This window comes from Cynocephalus volans, chromosome 12 (genome assembly GCF_027409185.1).
Source record: "Cynocephalus volans isolate mCynVol1 chromosome 12, mCynVol1.pri, whole genome shotgun sequence".
NCBI lineage: Eukaryota > Metazoa > Chordata > Mammalia > Dermoptera > Cynocephalidae > Cynocephalus > Cynocephalus volans.
Window position 1 is genome coordinate 69363993 of NC_084471.1, and position 22355 is coordinate 69386347.

General features: G+C 34.4%; 1 protein-coding gene across 6 annotated transcripts in view; it reads right to left on the reverse strand.

Moving 5' to 3' along the window:
• Positions 1-3498: 3498 nt before the first annotated feature.
• The window catches only part of LARP4 (La ribonucleoprotein 4), a 48417-nt gene continuing 29560 nt past the window's right edge, over positions 3499-22355 (reverse strand). For 4 of the 6 annotated variants that reach the window (XM_063115557.1, XM_063115556.1, XM_063115562.1 and 1 more), the window contains 9 exons: positions 21730-21783; positions 18616-18828; positions 17995-18095; positions 13104-13316; positions 12412-12460; positions 10030-10191; positions 5949-6073; positions 5670-5838; positions 3499-4448 (listed from right to left, as the gene is read on the reverse strand). In XM_063115557.1, the coding sequence (XP_062971627.1) occupies positions 4110-4448; positions 5670-5838; positions 5949-6073; positions 10030-10191; positions 12412-12460; positions 13104-13316; positions 17995-18095; positions 18616-18828; positions 21730-21783 (1425 nt within the window). In that variant the 3' untranslated portion in view covers positions 3499-4109. Of the gene's footprint in view, positions 4449-5669; positions 5839-5948; positions 6074-10029; positions 10192-12411; positions 12461-13099; positions 13317-17994; positions 18096-18615; positions 18829-21729; positions 21784-22355 lie in introns of those variants that run through there. The other 2 variants (XM_063115558.1, XM_063115564.1) reach the window with 2 other exon arrangements.

Sequence of the window (22355 nt, forward strand, 5' to 3'; positions counted from 1 at the left end):
TCTTTACAATAAACTAAGGGTTGTCCTGCAAAATTGAAAATAAAAACACAGCCTGTTGATATCTGAGTTACACTTTTAGGAACTCACTACTCAAAGATTCATAAAAAGTTCTCAGCTTCTAAAAATAAACTTTAAGTTATTCAATAATCAGGTGAATTTTAAAAGAGAATTTACTTTCAACTTGAAAACAAATTCTCTTTTAACCTCTTAAAATGTCCTCATTCAGCTAATGAAAACTGAAATGTCTATGTTATCTCTTGGAAGCTCCGACTAACTACATCAGCATATGCCAAAAAGCCTAAAGTTAAATTAATGGCCACCAAATTGTAAGGAAATATAAAAAATTAGAAAAAACCCATCATATATTATAGTTAAGAATTTATAAAAACCCCTCAAAAGAAATACACTGTCCTCTTTTGAGTTTTATCTTTTCTGTAAAAAAACAAAAAACTGGTACTTTTGAAATGTAGTTAATATATATTGCCAACACAAATATCAGAGACTTAATCCCAGTGTTGTTCAACTGCATCAAAGTAAAACCAGTGGACATTTAAGCCAAGAGACTAATTATTAAGGCCATAACTAATAAGAAAGTGTTCAGTTAAGTTTTAAATACCATTTTTTTTTTTTGGCAGCTGGCCGGTACAGGGATCTGAACCCATGACCTTGGTGTTTAAGGCTGTGCTCTAACCAACTGAGCTAACCATCCAGCCTTAAATACTATTTTCTGTTCCAGCAATTTTCTTCTTCTCATTTACACTAGCGAAGATGCTAACATTCCATCTTTAAGCCTGTTGCAAAGCAAACCTGGTTATTTTAAAAGAAAAAGGAATGTGAAATAATATTCAAGCTACCTTAATTTTAGGAACAAAAAAATAAATCAGAATTCTGCATGTCATTTGATCACCTGCAAACTGAGCATATAAGATGACAAAAATAGGGCTGAGCCCGTGGCGCACTCGGTAGCGTGCTGCGCTAGCAGCGCGGCGACGCTCCCGCCGCCGCGGGTTCAGATCCTATATAAGGATGATCGGTGCACTCCCTGGCTGAGCGCCGGTCACAAAAAAGATGACAAAAATAAACCCACGTTACTAAAAGGTCTTATCTTCCTCCAAAATCCAGTTGAAAAAAATTTAGATGGATCACTGTTTTAAATGCCAATGTCCATGTTTGGCAAAACTGAAATTACTCAGATTAGAAACAGGCCCTAGATATTATAAAAACCTTAATTATCAGGATAGAAAATGGAGAAAGGTTTTGCAATGTCTCTATGGACCTTGTCTATGAAGCGCAAGGTGATGAACTTCGGTGACTCTTTTCTCTTCATGCAGTAAAAACTATGGTAGAAAATCAGTGTGCCAACATTTGATACCATTTATATCTACTTTTGGCCTCCAACAGCCCAAGGAAATGTTAAGTCATAAGGGTGAAAAGAAATATTTGATATTTAAATTCCTCCAACTAAAGAACCAAATAAATAGTAGAACTACACTGAATGCCAACTCTCATCAGTTACAGAGTAATGCTGGGAAAAAAATCCAACAGTTTCACACAACTCATGGGCACCATTTAGAGACAAACCTTAAATCTGCCGTAATAAAATAAATGCTAAATACATACTGTAAATACATATATAATGCGCACACACACACACACACACACACACACTCTTCCCTATACATCCCATCAAATGGAAAATATTAGAAGTAATGAGGCAAATTAAATTAAAAACACTGTATTCTATAAAAAAGTAAAAAATGGTCATGTCTTTAAATTAAATTTCTACTTTCAATAATTATCGGAGGAAAAGCAAAAACACACTTGTTTTCTTCCAAAAGAAGGCTCCTTTCTTGTGTTTCAATTAGAACCTTTAGATTTCTAAAGTTGGTGGACTAAGAGTAAATCACACACAAGCATACAAGTAATACAAGCCTACATCTGTGACACATTGTTAAATTAAGTTTATAATCCTTACCAAGTGATTTTTACAAAATGTTTATTCTCTTAAATTCAACGCATTCACAGGGTGTTAATACTTTAAATGTTTATCATTTCCACCAACTGCAGCATTATCTAAGTAAACCAAAATAAGCACTTTTATCATATATGTAGTCAATGATTATTAATACTTTTTTTTTTAAACAGGACCTAAACTTTCTCCAAATTTTAGCACAGGTAGTTTTATTGTATGTTTTATCTAGCAGATGATTAAAAAAAAAATAGTGTGTAGAAATGAATAGTTTCAAACTATGTAAATATAATATACCATGTTATCAATCCAACAAATCAAAAGCAACTGCCAAATTGAATAATAAGTTACAAAGAAATAATAATTCTGGCTTGTACAGAAATGTGCAGTGTTTTCAAAGCTCTTAACAGTTAACCACTAATACAAATCTCCAAAGCTTAACTTAGAGTTGGAAGATGAGTTTCACAGTAATGTAATTTTAACCTCCACTTACATTCATTTTAATATATTACTAAGATGTTTACTCTATGTCACAATGGTGCTTTCCAGTGTTCACAATTTACAGTTTCAATTTGTACATATGTAATTCACTAACATAAGGGACAGTTCTTACTATTACAAACTATCCCTAAAAAAACAAAATAAAACCCCACCTTACATATAACTTGGAACATGGTATGACTTAAAACAGATTAATGCAACATGGTTTTTAATATTTTAGCCATTTTCTAAATACCAGCATGTAAACTTGCTTATTTAATATTTGAGAGCTACAACTTTTTTCACTGAGAAATTATGCATTAATTTTCTTCAACCATCTTTCTCACCTTAACTAAAAAAATCTCATGACTTGCTGGTTCTGTTTCAGTGAATTCCAAACTGTATTTGGGGGAGGGGGGAAAGGGAGGGAAAGAAGGTGATAAATATACTGTAAACAGAAAAAAGTTCCCCCCAAAGTATGCCTTTTAAAACCTTCTTCTTTTTACTTCTACACTATTTAACACTTCAAGAGTCAGTTACAATGCTTCATCTTTAACACTAACAATAAATTACTGTAGGGTCAATCTGCCCTACCATTCTGGAACCTAAAATTCTAGACATGTGAACTGATGAGTAAAATACTTTAATGTTCAATTCTGCAATTTAGAACAGTTATATGATTTCACTAGACTGGTCAAAGCAGTTACAAACATACAATTCAGCAGATGTTGGTTATTTTGCTTTAGGGGGTTGGGCAGTCAGAGAACAGACAGTAACAAATGGAATAACAAAAAACTTTTTGTTTCCCATTTTAGGGGGAAAAAAGTCACACGGTAGTTTAAACCTCTGAAGTCCATTTGACCTATCCACTTAGGTCTAAGATGAAATTTTCAGTTTTTTGAATAACCCCCATTCTTTCCTTGAGTATCAAACTGATTGGTAGTCACATCTCCAAGTACAATCAACTTAACAGCTTGTTGAATGAAATATTAGTAAGGTCAAACAGACAGACTAAATTTCAAACTAGAAAAAAAAAATCTACTCAAGTATTACATTCAATTTTCAAATCATTTACTAAGATGACAACAGATTTGCCTTCAATCACTCTTATACACACTCACACCCACAACAGGCACCCCAGCCACTGATCTGCTTTGCAACACAAGGCCATATAGTCAGAGATGTCATTCTTCAAGCCAAACTTTAAATAGATTAAAAAAGGTAATTTCTAATTTTACAGAAATGCTTCTTCAAAAAATATTTTCTCTCACTCCCTCATCTCCTATACTGAAGGATGTATAATTTTTTTTTCCAAGCTAAATCTGAACCCTCAAAAATTGATTCCAGGCAGAAATCTCTGCAAATTAAAATCAAAAACAAAAATAGAAAAATTATATTTTTATATATGTGTGTGTGTGTATATATATATATATATATATATTTATACTGATTGGAATCCTCCAGCATTTTAAAATCACTTTAGAGATGAATTTTGGGATTCTACCGCTCACAACGCCGAAATACATAATGATTTAAGGATGTACTTTCTCCTGTTTCCTTCCTAGTTATCCCCTCCCCTTCAAAACAGTTCAATATAGCCACGGCTCAAGTTTAATGGGAAGAGAGAGAAGAATTTGAATAGTTTTTTTTTTTTTTTTTTTTACTTTGGTGATCTGGGTGGCACATATTGCTCTTTGCCATTACGTCGAGTCACTCCCTGAGGTATAGCCCTATGGCTAAACTGACGTCTCTGTTCCCTGATTTTTCCAGCTGCTCCCCTAGGAACGGTATTGCCTCGGAAGCCAGAATAATCCTTGCTAGCCCTTGCTTCTGGTTTCTCATGTGGTTTCTCAACAGACTTTTCAGAAACTCCATTCTCTTCATTTTTGGTGGGAGACACTACATTGGAGCGAAGTTCCCGAAGTGGCTGCACAAGAACTGGAGATGGCTCTTTAGGAGGCTTCTGGCACACTTCAGCATAACTTAACTTTCGGGGTTCCTTTTGAGTGATGATAAGAAACAACAAAAAAATTATGGTACACATTCTCTAAATAATCAAGTACAAAAAGGATCATGTTAAACACAAGAAAAGCCTAAGTTATCTTCTAGGAAAGGTCAATAGGCACTCTCATCCACATTGTAATCTTCCAAAAAATATATATGTTGAAAATAATAAAAAGCCTTAGAAATTTATCTATGATACAATAATTTCACTTGAAGAATTTATCTGAAGGATGTTCATGTTAGCATTGTCTATAGAGATGGAAGAACTGGAAACAACCTCACTGCCTAACAAGGAAGAACAGATTAAATCAGTAATGGTATGTCCACATGATAAAATAAAATGGTTCCGCCCTCTCTTCCCTTGCTAAAAAGAACCCCAAAAGGGAATCCACAAGAATCTTGGCAGAAGAGTTGGAAACCAGTTATATATTAATAGAAGACTAATTAAAAGTCTTTGTAACCTTGACTGAAAAAGGTGGAATAGGAGTGTTGTGAGAATAGAGCACCTAAAGTGTTTAGTGCTCATCCTAGCACATAGTAAGCACTCAAATGGTAGTTCTTATTCTATTATTATCATTATTAAATGAGAAGATAAAATGTTAAGCTATACAAAAGAATGAGTTGTACTAAAATACTATTAGTTATATCACTGAATAAAAGGATTAGGGGTAAATATTGTGGGTTTTTTTCCTGCTTTTCTGTATTTTCCCAATTACAAAATTATGAAATGATTCTGGAACTTGAATACAAGTAGGAGTGGGACCCTCAATGGTGTCATAGACTTGTTATGCATCATACATACAAGAAAAAGAATTTCAAAAAGCTCAAGAGCTCTTTACATTAGCCCCAAAATGAAATAACCCGGATAAGAAAGAGGCTTCACTTTACCGTAATATGATCAGAAAAAAGGAAAAAGAAACAGAATGTAGCACCAAGGTCAAGGGCTCAGATCCCTACCTTGGCCAGCTGCCAAACACCTCGCCCCCTCACCCCAAAAATCCCCTGAATGAATAGCAAATTCTCCTTCAATATGACTAAAACTTCTTGTCTCTTCATAGTACCCTTAGATTCCTTTAGTTTCTTTCTGATGCAGGCAGCCCCAATATGGGCTACTTCCAAATGACTCTGCTCTAATAGATATGTGTTATGTGAAAAAAACTTTTTATTATCTAATCTATTACATTTTTTCTCACATAAAGTAAACTCTCCAAGTTACCTGTAGGGCCACGGTTACAGATGCATTTGTGTTACTATTACATGGTGAAGCAGTATTTGCCCTTGATGGCTTTGCAGTACTTGAGGAAGACACTGGTATAGTCATCTGGTTGAGAACATCCTTCTGCACAGTAGCATCGTCTATTAGATCCTTTTCTTGCTGAATTGTGCTACGGAAAAAATAGCTTGACGTTAGATTTAGTATAGCACATAGGAAGAGGTAACTGGTCAGAGAAAAAAGTAATTTAATGTGGAAGATCTCCCATACTGAAACTTGTACCTTAATGCAGGAAGCTCAGCTGCACATGGAGGACTGGCACTCATACTGGGTTGCTGGGCAGAAGGGCAGTCTGTCTGCTCATCCTCTGCAGGCACTGGGCGACTAACTCTCAACTCTTCATTATCCTTAAAGTAAAAAGATATTTCAGAATTACACTTAGTCATTTTTCCCAAAGAAGATATACAAATGGCCAATAAGCACATGAAAAGATACTCAACATCAATATTCATTAGGGAAATGCAAATCAAAACCACAATGAGAAACTACTTCATATCCACTAGGATGGCTATAATAAAAAAGACACACATTAACAAATGTTGGTGATGATACAGAGATATTAGAATTCTCATCCACTGAGGATAGCAATGTAAAATGATGCAGCTGCTTTAGAAAACAATTTGGCAGTTCCTTAAGAAGTTAAACATAGAGGGACCAGCCTGTGGCTCACTTGGGAGAGCGTGGTGCTGACAACAGCAAGTCAAGGGTTAAGATCCCCTTACCAGTCATCTTTAAAAAAAAAGTTAAACATAGAGTTATCATATGACCTAGCAATTCAACTCCTAGGTACTCTTAGTAAATACCCAAGAGAAGAATATGTTTACAAAAAAATTTTCATACAAATGTTCATAGCAGCATTATTCATAATAGCCAAAAGGTGGAAACAAATGTCCATCAACTAGTGAATGAATAAACAAAATGTTATATATCCATACAATGGAATATTACTTGGCAATAAAAGGAATGAAGTACTAACATATGCTTCAACATGGATGAAACTTGAGGACATCATGTTAAGTAAAATAAGCCAGTCACAGAAAGACAAATGCCATATGATTCTACTTACATGAGATAGCTAGAGGAGTCAATTTATAGAGACAAAGTAGAATGGTGGTTGCCATGGACTAAGGAAAGGGGGAAACAGGGTGGTATAGAGTTTCAGTTTTGCAAGATGAAGAGTTCTGGAGACCGGCTGCACAACAATGTGAAGGTAGTTAACACTATTGAACTGTACACACTTAAAATGGTTAAGATGGCAAATTTTCTGTTATGTGTGTTTTACCACAATTTTTAAAAGCGGGAAAAAATAACCCCCAAAACAAGAAAGAGCCCTAGAAATTAAAACTGATTGATAAAATTTTCAATAGGATTAGAAGGTAACATTCAGGAAAACTTTGAAAAAACAGACAAGAACAAAGATAAGAATTAGGAAAGCCAAAACAAGAAAATCAGGTTCAACCTATAAGGTTCAACCTCCAATCAGAAATTCAAGAAAGAGAGAAGAGAGGTGAAAAATTTATCAGAGAGATAAATAATACAGGAAAATTTCTATGCATGGAAGAATATGAGTTTCCAAACTGAAAGGGAACACTGAACATCAAGTACAATGAATTAAAAAAACAGCCATACCAAGACACATCATCATGAAATTTCACAGAATATCAGGAATGAATAAGAGATCTTAAAAGCCTCCAGAGAGGGAGAAAACAGGTCACAGAGATAGAGACCAAAAATCAGAACACTTGGGTTTCCCAAAAGAACCTCTGGAAGCTAGATCATTTCCTAAGCAAGATATAAAAAGAACAAACCATTAAAAAAAAGACTGATAAATACTACCATATTAAAATTAAAAACTTGTTTTCATCCACAGACACTAAAGACTGAACAGACAATTTGAACATTCATAGCAGCATTGTTTATAATGGCAACAGCTCAAATGTCTGTCAACAGTAGAATAAATGAATAAAGGTTATATTCCTATAACAGAATATCACACAACAGCACAAAATTAACTACAGTCATCTGTATCAACAATGATGAATCTCAAATTACAAAGAAAATAAGTAACAGAAAAATACATACTGTACAATTCCATTTACATAGTGTTCAAAAACAGGGACACTAAACAATATATTGTCTAGGGCGGGGGTTGGCAAACTAAGACCTACAAACCAAATCTAGCCTGCAACTTGTTTTGGTATGGCCCATAAGCTAAGAATGGTTTTTAAGTTATTAAAGGGTTATAAAAACAAACAAAGAATATGTGACAGTACGTGGCCCATGAAGCCTAAAATAATTACTATCTGGCCGTTTACAGAAAAAGCTCACCAACCCAGAATGATAAAACTATAAAGAAAAGCAAAAAACAAACAAACAAACAAACAAACAACTACATTATCACAAAGTCAGGATAATGTTTATATCTAAGCAGGTATCTAAGTAGGAGGGACAGGGAAAGAAGAGGAAGGACTGTAAATAGGGAGGGGATACATGTGTCACTGCTAAGATACTCTGGATGTTTACAGCCCATAATTTGGCTTGGGATTACAAGGGGAAGTACATTTTACTATTATGTGTGTGTATATGTGTGTGTATCACAGCTCACCAAATTTAAGGAGCCTTCAATTGTAAAACACACCAGTATTCTATGTACTACAAAAAAAAACACTGCCACTTAAAGTATAATAGCTTTTAATTGTAAGACAGCCTGATTTCTGAAGGTGGTTAAAACATGAAAAAATGTATATCTTAGAACTGATGAAATAACTATTGTATTTCACAATATTTTTTAATGAGGGAAGACAGTGAAAAAATACCTTCAAGGGCTGGCCTGTGGCTCACTCGGGAGAGTGTGGTGCTGATAACACCAAGGCCATGGGTTTGGATCCCTATATAGGGATGGCCGGTTAGCTCACTGGGTGAATGTTGTGCTGACAACACCAAGTCAACGGTTAAGATCCCCTTACCAGTCACCTTTAAAAAAAAAAAAAAACCTTCAAAATTCTGAGGGAAATGATTTCTAATAGAGAATTCTACAGACATAAACTACTGATCAAGTATGAGAGCAGAAAACCATTTTCAGAATGCAAGATCAAGAAATGTATATGTCACGTCCACTTATTCAGGAAGCTCTGGAAGATGTGACCCACTATAACATGGAAGAGTGAGACAAGAGCAAGAAGAAAAGGGAATCTAATAAAGGAGAGTAAGGAAAATTCCCAGGATGATGGTGCAGAGAAACACCAGGAAAACAGCTAGGCAGCAGGCCACTGAGAGTGTACAGGAAAGGAGAAATAATCATAGAATACTGTGAGTCTTGGCTATGAAAAAAAAATGTAATGCTTAGATATGACTTACAAATGATGGCATGTCCTAGTGTAACTGGCAATGCCTTTTACTTTCTTAGCAATACTAAAATAATGGGAAAATTATAATTGATATCTTAGTATGATGAAGTACAATATACTTGGGGGATGGGAAAAGTATAGATATGTTGGTTTAAGAGAGCTAAATCTTTAGCTTCTAAAATGTAAAGTTAATAGACAATATTTAAAATTGAAAAATCAAGGGAGAGCAGTAAAACCATGTTAAAAAGAAATACGGGGATAAATGTCAGGAGAAAAAGCTAAGGAGCTTAATGCAGTTGTAGGGGACTACTGTTTTTTTCATTACAAGCCTACATATACTACGTACATGTACTGTTATAATAAAAACAAAAACTGAATTGAAAAAGGTGGAAAATAAGAAATTTGTGGGATATGAGGATTTCAGATATTGACTGGTCTATGCTCAAAAAATATTGTAGGATGGAGTATCCCAACCTTTTGACAACTACCCTCCAGTATTTAAAAGACCAAGTATACCAAGTTAGCTTAGAATTTGTTTAAATCACTGGTTAATTTATAAGCACTTAGTGGAAATGACACCTTCCATTTAACCTGCATTATTCATTCTACCAAGTTGAACTGACAGATCCAAAGACATACAAAAGTTAAAAAATATTTTATTGACCTTGTGTAGCTTTACCATAAATCTTTTAAGAACACTCAAAGTAAGCTGAGAACTCCATGAATAAAAACTATGATAGAAGGGCTGGCTGGTTAGCTCACTTGGTATGGTGTTTGTCGGTAACAATGAGGTCAAGGGTTTAGATCCCCATACTGGTTCACCAACAAAAAATGAACAAAAACTATGATAGAAAAACACACCAAGTGCAAATAATAATTTAAATAACCCTGAAAACAAAGCTTAAATATGATCCCATAAGATAAGAGAAAACCATATTGAATGAATCAATGTTTACCCTTTCTTTGTAGACACCTTTAACAACATCAGACATCCTATTCTCCAAAACAAGTTCACTTGCCATTCTTGATGAACTTCCAGGTAGAGGAGGAAAATTTGAGGCTAATAAGTCAAACTTTGGTGTTGGAGCCTTTGTTTCAGCTGTTGAAGGATGGGGTCTCTGAAAGACACAAATCAGAAAACAGGTCACAGGCCTATCTCTTTCTCTAATTCTGTGCCATAGAAGCGAAAAGCTGCGAGGAAAGAAACAAACAAAAACTCTAGCCCAATGCACAGAATTATCTTCTATAAATTCTTGGCTTCTCATCTCAGTTGACCTCTCATTAGTCTTTATTGGTCCTACTTATCTTCAGTCAGCTCCATCCTATTCTGTTTCTTTTACAAACTTTGCAACACTCCTTAAACCTTCTAACCAATTTCCAAGCTTTTCTTTCTAAACTTGCCACACTCCCTTCCATTACAAAAATAAAAACAAACAAAAAACTCCACCTCACCTAAATTTGCCTCATCTCTTCTCCTTCCAGACAGTCTCAAGACAATATCCTTCCTCTATATAACATGTTTGAAAATCTCATCTTTCCTTTCTATTTACCACTCTGTATATCCTCTGACAAGCCTCTCACTTGTATCTCCTCCTCCACTTCCTCACCTCTGTACTCACTGCTCCACTAAAATTGTTTTGGCACCAATGTCTACCACAATGCAAAACTGCTTTATTTTTCTTGACTTCACTATAGCATTTGACATGTTAATCATTCTTTCCTTTGGGTGCTCATTCTTCCCTTAGCTTCTCTGATACTTCCTTCTCTTGGTTCTTCTCAGATCTGACAATCATGTGCTCTTCTCTCCCTGTCCACTTTTTAAATTTTGATGATTTCCAGTTTCTATTTGGTTACTATTCTTTTCACTTTCCATATTCTCCTAGGGTGATATTCATTATCCACAGCTTCAACTACTACCTATATGCAAACAACTCTTAAAAGAATCTTTTTCACTTTTGGTGGTGATGGCTGTACAACTCTGTAAATTTATGAAAAATCACTTAATTGTATACCTTAAATATTTCCAGTCCAGGCCTTTACCTGAAACCCAGATATCCATTTGCCTATTAGCCATCTCTACTCAGATTTCACTTAGATACCTGAAATAATATAATTAATAATCTATTTTTTCAGCCCCAAGCTACTACTATGTTTCTCAAGGTTCCACTCTTGGACCTCTTTTATTACTCACTCTTTATGAGAGTACATAATCTCATCTATTCTTATTACTTCAATTACTACTTGCAAGCTTACAAATCCTAAACTTTATTTCTAGCTAAGATCTCCCTCTGCATAGCCTGTCTCCTTTTTCTCCACTCCAACTTTTAGTCCTTAATCCTGACATTTCCAACATATCAAACAGACCCTAAGCTGAATCTCTCCTCTCCCCAATTTTTGAGGACCACTTCAGGAGTCACATAGACCATTATAATGGCATGTTAAAATAAAGAGTCATTGCCTAGTTTCATGACTGCCCATAATAAAGTAATAAATGAAAATGAAAAACAACATCGTTCTAAAAGGTTCAGTTTGCCCTAAAGACTATTCTTTGTGTTATAATGCAATCCATTTTCTTCTTTGAAGATGGATTTCTGCTCACTACAAAACTCTGTACATGTAAAATAAGCATTATCTTACACATTTATGATCTATCTGTAAATTCTAGAGGGGTTTTCTTGAGACCTCCTTGCCTTCCCACACCATTTTTATTCCTCAACTCTTTTTGTCCCAAGTTAAAGAGATGGCAAACCAACAGAGTTTTAAGAGTGAATGATATAACCTCTAAGACTGGAAGAAAACCACCCCCCAACCCCAACAAAAGAACTAAAAAACCAAAACAACACACTCTGTAAGGCTAAAGATAAACAGAAACTTCTGTTCACTGTTTGTGGGAATGAAAATTGGCAAAACTTCTATAGAAGACTATTTGGCAATAATTATTGAATTATGACCCAGAAGTCCCATTTCTAGGGATTCTCCTTCAAATACAATTGCACACATGGCAAATAATGGTTGTATAAGGATATCATCACACTGTTTTAATAGCACTGTCTGTAAGAGCAAAAGATTGAAACTACCTAAATGTCCCTCAATAAAGCAATAGTTAAACGTTTCATATTTTTAATTTAGATATTCAAATAATATTTTTTAAAAGTGAGCAACACAAGTCAAACTCCTAACTGTGTGTGCTTGAGGATGGTGTGTGAGTAGTGGTAGGCTCTGTTTCCCTTTGCTGAATACTATAATCAATAAACCAAGAAAAAAAGACAAGTCAATGACATAGTAAATCACAAAAGAAAAAAGTATGAATGCTGTAATTAAAAGTTAAAAATACTTACTGGGATCCTGTCATCTTCTCGTCGTCTTCGACCTCTGAAAAGAGTTCTCCTTTTAACAACAACAAAAAGAAAGTGGGACAACTCATAAGATTCCACAAATATACATACTCTATCAAAGATGGATAGATTTATATTTAAGTACCTATACTTTCTATATCTGGGGCTACACTTCTCCATTATTATGAAAAGATATATATTATTCTTCTGAAGGGATCCTGAGCTACTTTACCAAAAACTTTACCTACTACCGCCACCACTACCACGAAGTGAATTGGGCCCGTTTTTATTAGCAGCACTCCCTCCACACCAGAAGCATATTAGAGTTTAATTTAGGTATAGTAGGCAACATGTAATTCTACTCCAATAGTTTACAAGCTGGAAGAAATTAAAACTATATCTTATTTTTCTAAGCTGTTCTTTCCTCAGCTATAAAGGAAAGCTATACAGTTTCTTCAACTATAAAGAACTTCAGAATAACTTTATAAACCTCTGATTCAGAGCTATATTCTACATAGGTAACTCCATATTTCTTTAACTATAAAAAACTATTAACCCATGTTCTGCAAACAATGTATATAGCATAACCATATACTGATAACTAAGTTAAACAAAAATCACCAGATTATGGTTTTCAAATATTCAGCATGATTACATTATGATCAAAGAATTTTCATATACCCATATTTCCTTACCTGCCCCTACCATAGTCCCCATTCTGTTCCATTTGTGAAGTGGGAGTCTCCTTTGGAAGATAAGTTTGCTCCTGATGTCCTGTTACTGTAGGGTTATGCCGTTCAGTTGGAAAGTTCCTTAAACTAGATCTGTTCAATGGTCCATCTCCCAATGACACAGAGCCCTCTGTTGAGTGTTCTGAACCACTGGATGACCTAAAATGAGGCTTCACACTACAAAAAATATAAGAAGATATATTTGAAAGGATGAAAGGATAAATCAAGACAGAAAAACTTTCAAGTTAAAAATTGGCTTTTGTTGCACTGATTTTCTAAAAATTAAGTTAAACATAAAAATGTAAACCTATAAAAATGTAATCCCTTTTATGTCCCAGATGTATTATTTTTAAAAGGCAAAAGAATTTTTACATTTAAAAAAGTTGTGTTTGGAGAGATCTGAGTAAAAATTCAAAGTTCCTTGAGATAAAGATATTTATACCTCAATACCAAGAATATAATTAGGATTTGAGCTGATGTTTTTAACACCAGCTACAGTTTTGACCTGTCTAAATCAGCTGGGCTTTTGGCTTATTAACAAATCTATACCATGCATTCCCAATGAGGGCAAAAACACCCCCAACAGGAGTAAAAACTGGTTGGGGGGAGTGGAGACAAAAAACCATACTCAGTTTATGTATAAAGCACAAATATACATACATTACCTAAAGAGATATACAATAATCTGTAGTCTTAAATTTTCATAGGAGGAAATTAGGAAAAAAGTCTATTTAGTGGAGTGACAACGAAAAGCATGAGAAATATTGGAATATACTGAAATCCCAGCCTTTTACTAAGCATCCTTCACCAAATGAAATTAGTTGTTCAAAGATCCATATGTAGGACAGAAAAACTAAGAAAATATAGCAAGGCAACCAACAGCCTGGCATGACTTCATGAATTAAGGTATTCAGTGTGGTTTTAAAAAAACCAAAAAAACTCAAACAAACCTGCTTCTAAAAGTAGCTTTTATCTTGGGTGATGTGTACAAGGACCCAACTTCCAAAAAATCTATAAGCAGGTGAAGCTAGGGTAGGGTAATGGAGAGAGGATGCACTTTAACCAACATTGAAAAATCTAAAGTAAGCCCAAGCAACCAAGGATCTTGGCTCTAAAGATTAAAAAGGAAATGTGAGATTTATATTTGACCTATTGCTTGCAGTTTATATACCCCATTTACAATCTATTTTCATAGTTACAGATATATAATATTAATAACATGTTGCTAATTCCTGGCTCTCTGAACAGGGGATTTAAAAATCTCATGAATAATTATAAGCCCAACAATTAAACATTAATTTCAACGGCATCTCTAGCTGTCTCATTTTATTATTTTTTTTGGTGGCTGACCAGTAAAGGAGATCCAAATCCTTGACCTTGGTGTTATCAGCACCATGCTCTAACCAAGTGATGTAACCGGCCAAGCCCTGTCCTATTTTATCCTTCAGAGACCATAAAAAATAAGGTTAGTACTCTTAAACTTAAAGATTAAAATCAGGCTGCAAAGTTGGGCTGAGGTTCACATAAAATGACATTTTTCCAGATAATTATTTTATGGTATAAAACAGATTTTTAGGGGCTGGCTGGGTAGCTAAGTTGGTTAGAAGTGCTGATGAGACCAAGGTCCAGGATTCAATCCCTGTACCAGCCAACTGCAAAACAAACAAAAAAAGATTCTCAAAAGCTATGAAAATGACAGTATGTCACCTAACAGAAAGTTTTAAAATAAATGGCCTCATGAGGTAGATATACTGTTTACATATCATCTCAAAAACTATTATTCACCAAATTTTCACACTGCATTTCAATATGCCTCACAGAGAAGTTATTAGCTTTAAATAGCCCTCAGATCTCATAATCTTACCCTTCACTGAGAGGGACTTACAATCTCAATCCAGGCAAAAGAAAAAAAGAATGAAGAGAGTAAATGATAAAAGACAGAAAGAGAGAAACAGAGTGAAAGAAAGATAAAGTATGAAAGGTAGAAAAATGCCTGGACTTCTGAAAGTTAGTCCTATTCTCTCTAAGTAGGACTAGTGATCATCACTGGGCTATCACTAGGTTAATATCAAAACCGCAAAAGAGCTCTCTAAAAGTTACTTTCTCCTTGACTGATAAAATGTTGAGGGGGAAAAAAAAAGAAAGAAAAAATGCCTGGCAGCAGTCACACTTCTTAGAAGCAAGAAGGAAACAAGGATTTGGGGGTGGTCAAAAAGCTGTTTAGTTTCATTTGTAATGTTTGTATTTTTATAAAAAGAAAGTATTCATGTATTATTTCTGTAACTAAAAATGAACAACACGTATTGGTCAAATATATGGAAAAGAACTGCATACAAGTGGTTTTGAATAACATCCAAAATTATGTTAAACCTGCCTTGCACCTTCAAAACTATAGTATACCTCCTCATAAGAAAGGATGATTTTGTGTGTGTGTGTGTGTGTGTGTGTGTGTGTGTGTGTGTGTGTGTGTGTGTGTGTGTGTGTGTGTGTGTGTGTGTGTGTGTGTGTGTGTGTGTGTGTGTGTGTGTGTGTGTGTGTGTGTGTGTGTGTGTGTGACTGATAAGGGGATCGCCAACCCTAGCGCAGTGTGGTCCGCACCATGCTCAGGCAGCAAGCGCACCAGCCATCCCTATACAGGATCTGAATCTGCAGCCTCGGCACTGCCAGTGCTGCACTCTCCCAGGTGAGCCATGGGGCCAGCCCAGCGAGGATGATTTGACTGTCATTCATGGCTTTCTTACTGTAAATCACCTCTTCCACCAAGAAGGCACAGCGGACAAAAACAAGTGACAATAAAGGAATAACCATGAACCCATCTAATGTACTTATTTTAAGTCAAGCACCTGCAAACATCAGTACTTACAGTTAATAACTGCTTTTAGTGTACCTTATGGCAAAGATGTCTATTCTACTTAACCGTTTAAAGCAAAATTCACCCCTTCAAAGAAACATATGTGAAATCAACAGATACAAATTTTTCCAAAGCTATTACTTCTAATCATGAGAAATCTGTTATCTTTTTATGAGTTATAAACTATAGTTTACTCTAATGGAATTATTTTAAGAAAAAACTTTGCCAGCTTATAGCAGAGGAGAAAGATGTTTTGGTGTTCTTATCTTAGGCCTGCTGATAATAACTAGTCAAGTAACTCCAGCAAGATACTTATCTTCTTCCCCCTTTACTTTCTTCATCTGTAAATGAGTTAAAACTACATCATAACAAAGATCTTTCCACATTTAAACATCATCGTCTCTATGTACTAGTGGAAATTAATCTTTTTCAAACAGGATATAGGCTGGAGGACAGTGTGTGTACTTCTACTCCTATGCCCTAGCAATACTTCAATTTTGCAGTTAATTGCTATTATATTACCCAACTAAAAGACTCTTTTACAAGGGCATAAATAATGCTTTGTTTGAAGTATCCTTCATTCTTACAATATGAAGAGATCTCATTTGAAACTTGGGGGCTGGCCAGTTAGATCAGTTGATTAAAGTGTGGTATTGATAACACCAAGGTCCAGGGTTCAATCCCTGTACTGGCCAGCTGCCAAAAAAAAAAAAAAAAAAAAATGAAACAAGTAAGACTGAGTTTATGTAGCAACATTTTTCCAGCACTTAGAAAATGATCTTCAAATGCTTTAACCAATTGTACCATTCGAAGGGAGTCTAAAATTGTGACTATTAAAAAATGGTATATAATGCTTCCAGAATCCGCTGTGAAGAATATTTTTTATACTGTGAGGCTCCTTTGTCTAATGAAGCATGTTTCAGGAACATCTTCCAAAAAAGGACTAAGTTCCTAGAAGTCACCTTGGAAAAACAATCCCATGTGGTCTCCTTGCCAAAAAGAAGCAACTGGGGGAATGAGATCTGGCAAGAGACTGAAAATCACTGAAAAGAAATCAGTAGAGGGAAAAAAAACCCCTCAAAAACCAAGAGGCTCACAAAATAAGCAAACAAGAAACAGTAACTGTGAAATTATTAAATAAATCTAAACCACTATATATTAGTCATTTATTCTCTGGTTACTCACACTCTGTCAAAAGCCATAATATACACCAAATATTGAGATTATCAGATGATGTCTATACAAAGAAAAATATGTAAGAGACATGTCAATCTCTTGTATGATAGCAAACAGTTTCTGGCATTCTTAATAATTTATTCCAAACATTGTGCTTTAAGTGCAGGCTTTGGAGTCAAACTGCCTGGGTTCAAATCTTGGCTCTGCCAGTTACTAACTACATGCTCTTGGACATGACATTTAACCCTGTAGGACCCAATTTCCTCGTATATAAAATAGATACAGTAACTGTACCTACCTTACAGAGTTATGAAAATCATCTGACATAACATGTAAAGTCCTTAGGAACACAGCTTGAGACATTAAATACTAAATAAATGTTACTATTGTCTGTTGTGCAGTGTAGTTTATGAAAGTCATTTCAAGTCAATTCTTAAAAATCCTAAATAACACATATCCTCACATTTATTACTCAAATCAGTGAACATTTCTATACTCAAAGAACTCTTTCTCCAAAATGTTACCCATTTAACACACTAAATGGCATTTAGACACCAGATTTTGCCAGAAGTTGTTACCATAAATATTTTTTCTATTCTTTCTATTATTTTTTTTAAAAAATCTGAGATCCAAGTCCTTTTACATCCATTATCAATTCTGATGTCAGTGTTTATGAATTCTAGATTGAATCATTTGCATACTTTTTGTAAAAAAAACCAAAACATCTTTTTACTGAGTCTGCCAACAAACGCTATTATTAACATAGTAATTCCTTAAGAAACACTGGGAATTATTTAAAATAAATTTCAGCTATAATTTTAATCTTACCGATTTTTTTGGAATGGTCGACCCATACTCATAGCAGCATTTGTTTTATAAGATCCTAGTGAATTAAAGCCATTCACAAAACTACCATTGGGAAAGGGAGCCTAGAAGAAAATTTTAATGTTAAAAATAATAATGGTAAAGGCAAAATCTGGTATAAGGGTCACAAAAAATCTGAATAAGCTAAACTAGCATCAATTTCTTTTACAAGCCCAAAACAATTTAAAACATTTTACTTATTCACTCTTGCATTATTCACTTCAAGTACCACTTGATCTACGAACAATGAATCACTAACATTACTTAATGAAGAACATTCCTCTCTGACAGAGTTTCACAATACTAAAACATTTAAAATCATGCAGGACTTATCCAGTCTCTTTTTTCAAGTCACGCAGCAAATTTTGAAGAACACAAGTACAGAAACCAATAGCTCAACCCTTAGTCATATGCATATATTTGGTATAAAGGATTAAATATTCATAAGGCTACTTAAAAGCCAGACAGTAACCAATATTAACACAAAACAAATGAACTTCTACTCTAGCTGATTTTTTAAAATTTCAACTTGAATTAAAAATTTTATGATTTTATATTTTATTATTCTATAAGGATCTCACTTACCAGTGGCGTTTCAAAGTACGGTGCAGGATTTGGAGACCAAGAATGAGGCACGATACTATAGACCGAGTACTGTTGGTGAGGATTATATACAGGCTGCATAAAGACTGGTGAGGCATACTGTGCTTGAGTTTGAATGGGGTGACTATACATACTTGAATCCATTAATCGATAACCATTCTTAGCAAAAAATGTATTGATGGCTTTTATCCTTGCCTGGAAGCAAGAGGAACACATTATAATAATAAAGGACTAAGTATATATTTAATTAACATTTTAACATATTTTACATGACCACACTATTACTGCCTACTGTAGAATCAGCAAGCAAAAGAACAGAAAACTTGAATTAATTAATAAAAATGTTTGCACAGCAAAAACCACAATAAACAAGGTAAAAACACAAAAGTCAAAATAGTAAAATTGCAACTTATCACGGACAAAAGAGCTAATATCCCTAATTAAAAATTGTAAAATTAGACATGAAAAGGCCCAGCAATCCTATAGAAAAATGGTTTAGAGAAATAAAGTTCATAGAAAAAAGAAAGGCAAATGTCTCTGAAATATATGAAATAGCTCATATGAGAAATGCAATTAAAAATAGGGTGTATGTAAAAATGCTCAAAATCACTAATCGCCAGAAGATGCAAATTAAAACCACTAGATAGCACCTCATATCCGTTAGAATGGCTATTACCAAAAAGACAAAAGACAAGTGTTAGGGAGGATGTGGAGAAAAGGGAACCCTTCCACACTGTAGTGGAAATGTAAATTAGTACAGCCATTAAGGAAAACAGTATGGCAATTCCTCAAAAATTTAAAAATAGAACCATTATATGATCCAGGAATCCTACTACTAGGTTCATATGCAAAGGAAATGAAATCAGTATGTCAAAGAGATATCTGCACTCCCATGTTCACTGCAGCATTATTCACAATAGCCAAGATATGGAAACAATCTAAATGGACAAACGGATAAAGAAAATGTGGCAAACACACAATGGAATACTACTTAGCCCGGGGGGGGGGGGGGGGGGGGAGGGGGCGGGCAGAGGGGGGCGGGGGGGGCCTCCTATCATTTGTGACAACTGGATGAACCTGGAGGACCTTATAAAGTGAAAAAAGCTAGGCACATAAAAACAAATACTGCATGATCTCACTTGTATGTTGAAATCATAGAAACAGAGAGCAGAAATAATAAAACTAAAAAGAAAACAAAAATAAAAAACAAACAAACACAAAGAAATAGTAGAATACTGGTTGCCAGGGGCGGGGGCCAGGGTGGGAGGGAATGGGGTACAAAGTTTCAGTCAGACAGGATGAAAAAGTTCTGGATATCTACTGTACAGCATGGTGACTATAATTATAATAATGTATTGTATACTTGAAAATTGCTAAGAGATCTTAAATGTCCTCACCACAAAAAAATAAGCATGTGAGGTGATGGATGTTAATTAGCCTGATTTAATTATTTCCCAATGTATACATATGTTAAAACATCATGTTGTACACTGTAAATATATACTTTTTATTTGTCAACTATACCTTAATAAAGCTGTGGAAAAATATATGTAAATGGCTATTCACTAACACTAATTATAAAAAGGAGGGGGGAATTCCCCCACTTCCAAAAAATATCCAATAGTTCATCAATGGTTGAAGACACCATGGTCCATCCAAACAACTGAGTGCCACGTGAATGTAAAAAGAATCGAGAAAATTATCTAAATACTACTATATTAACAGAATATACAGTTAAATTTAAAAAAAAAAAAGGCAAGGCAAGGAGGAGAAAAGTATGTACAGTAAGCTATTGCTTAGCTAGTTAAGATGCGGATACAATGCTATACTTGTATCTATTTAATATATGGTGTCTTTTACTTTTAAAACATGCACAGATTTAAAAAATCAAAAGGAACCTAATCGCACCCAATTAGTAACAACACAGATAAGTCATGAGTGACTTTGTCCCATAATAAAATCAACTGTTATGTATGTCCTTTAGGAATAAACCATAAAGCACAAAGTATGGCCAAAAAATTCTAAAATTACTTTCAGAATTACGTTGCTATTTGTACTGTTATTTCAATACTTTTGTGTGTGATTATGGGATGGGGCAAAACAGTAATTATACTGGGGTCACTGAGATCCGAGATTTTCATGTGGGAGAAAGACAAATGTGAGACTGAAGAAGTAAAAACCACGTAGACCGAATTTAAACAGAAAGCATCAGTACAAACTCTTGACACATTTTGTCTTAAAAAATAAATAAAAACTAAACACATACAGTATTTCTTAGCTCTGTCCAGTGAAGAAGTTTAGAAACAGTAACAAAACCAAAAGCCATGAGTACTCCTTGTGCCTAGCCAATGGTCGGCAAAATACAATTTTCCCATATAGAAAGAACGAACTGGCTGACCACAGACCTTCGACATGAAATGTACAAGGGCCTGGAACACCCTGTCACAGTACACAGCAGGAAACTATTAAACAATATATACACCAAAAGTATTTAAATATTCAAAGTAAAAAACCAACTGAAAGGTCATTTTTGAATGTTGCTATGGAATCAACACATTTTTTTTAAAAACTGTAATTAAATCTATAACCAAGAATTTAGCATGTATTTCACATATGAGCTGCACCTCAGGGTGAAAATGATTGCAAACTTCTAATAAACGGAAAAAAATTAGCAGAGACAGCACATTTTGCAGTCCTTAATGAAAGAACAGCTCTAGTCAATAATCAGTAGCAGTTAGCTTTTGTTCCCTTCCTCTGTCATCCTGAAATCAAACCCAAATCCAATCAAGTTTCTATATCTGGCTACCAATTTGCATAAAATACAGGGGACAGAGGATCACGTTAAACTACACTCAAGAACATAGCTGGCAAAATGTATACTTAAGAAACCCTGCTAGACAAATGACATGGTTATTTTACCAACATACATACAAAAGAAAAAATACAAAGGTAGAGGAAGAAACTATAGATTTTAAATAAGAAAAAAGAAAAAGATTAAAAGGGAAAATATGAACACTGACTAGGTATTTGATGATGTTCATGAGTTATTGTTCACTTTTAAAGTGTGATGATATTGTTGATAAAATTGTTTCTTACCATGATTGGCTTGCCCTGAAATGTTTTAACTTCTTCTCTTAAGTATTTAAAAGCCTGTTAACAAAGCAGAAAGGAACTTTCATTAGCATTTAAACATTTCATTAAAGCCATCTTTATTCTATCAAGAGAGGTTGGTATTAGCAACTGTTTATAAACTAAACAAAACATTCTGAAGGTGATTATATTGTACAGGTGACAGGAAATGAAAAAGTAAAAATTTAAGACCTTCTCAGCTACAGTTCACATTTATTGTGGAAGAGCTACTATGGATTACTGCAGACAAAATACAGAGGATTCAAAACATCCAAAATATCAACAATTAAAAAATGATTCAATCAGAAAATCTTCAAAGAGGAAGAATAGAATTAAAAAAAAAATATCAGTGAGCAATTTTAAAATGTCCCTTTCATAGATATATTCTTGTTTCAAAGGAATATTACTTCTCTTATCTTTAAGTAGGACATGATAACAATTACAAGTAAAACCATTAAGTCAAAACAAACAAACAATTAAGCCAAAATTCCAAGTACTTTTTTGTTTACTGCAGGCCTACTACGTAATAGAAATACTATTGAGTACATGGTTCTCAATCCCCATGTTAATTTTAAAATTGTAACTGATAGGAA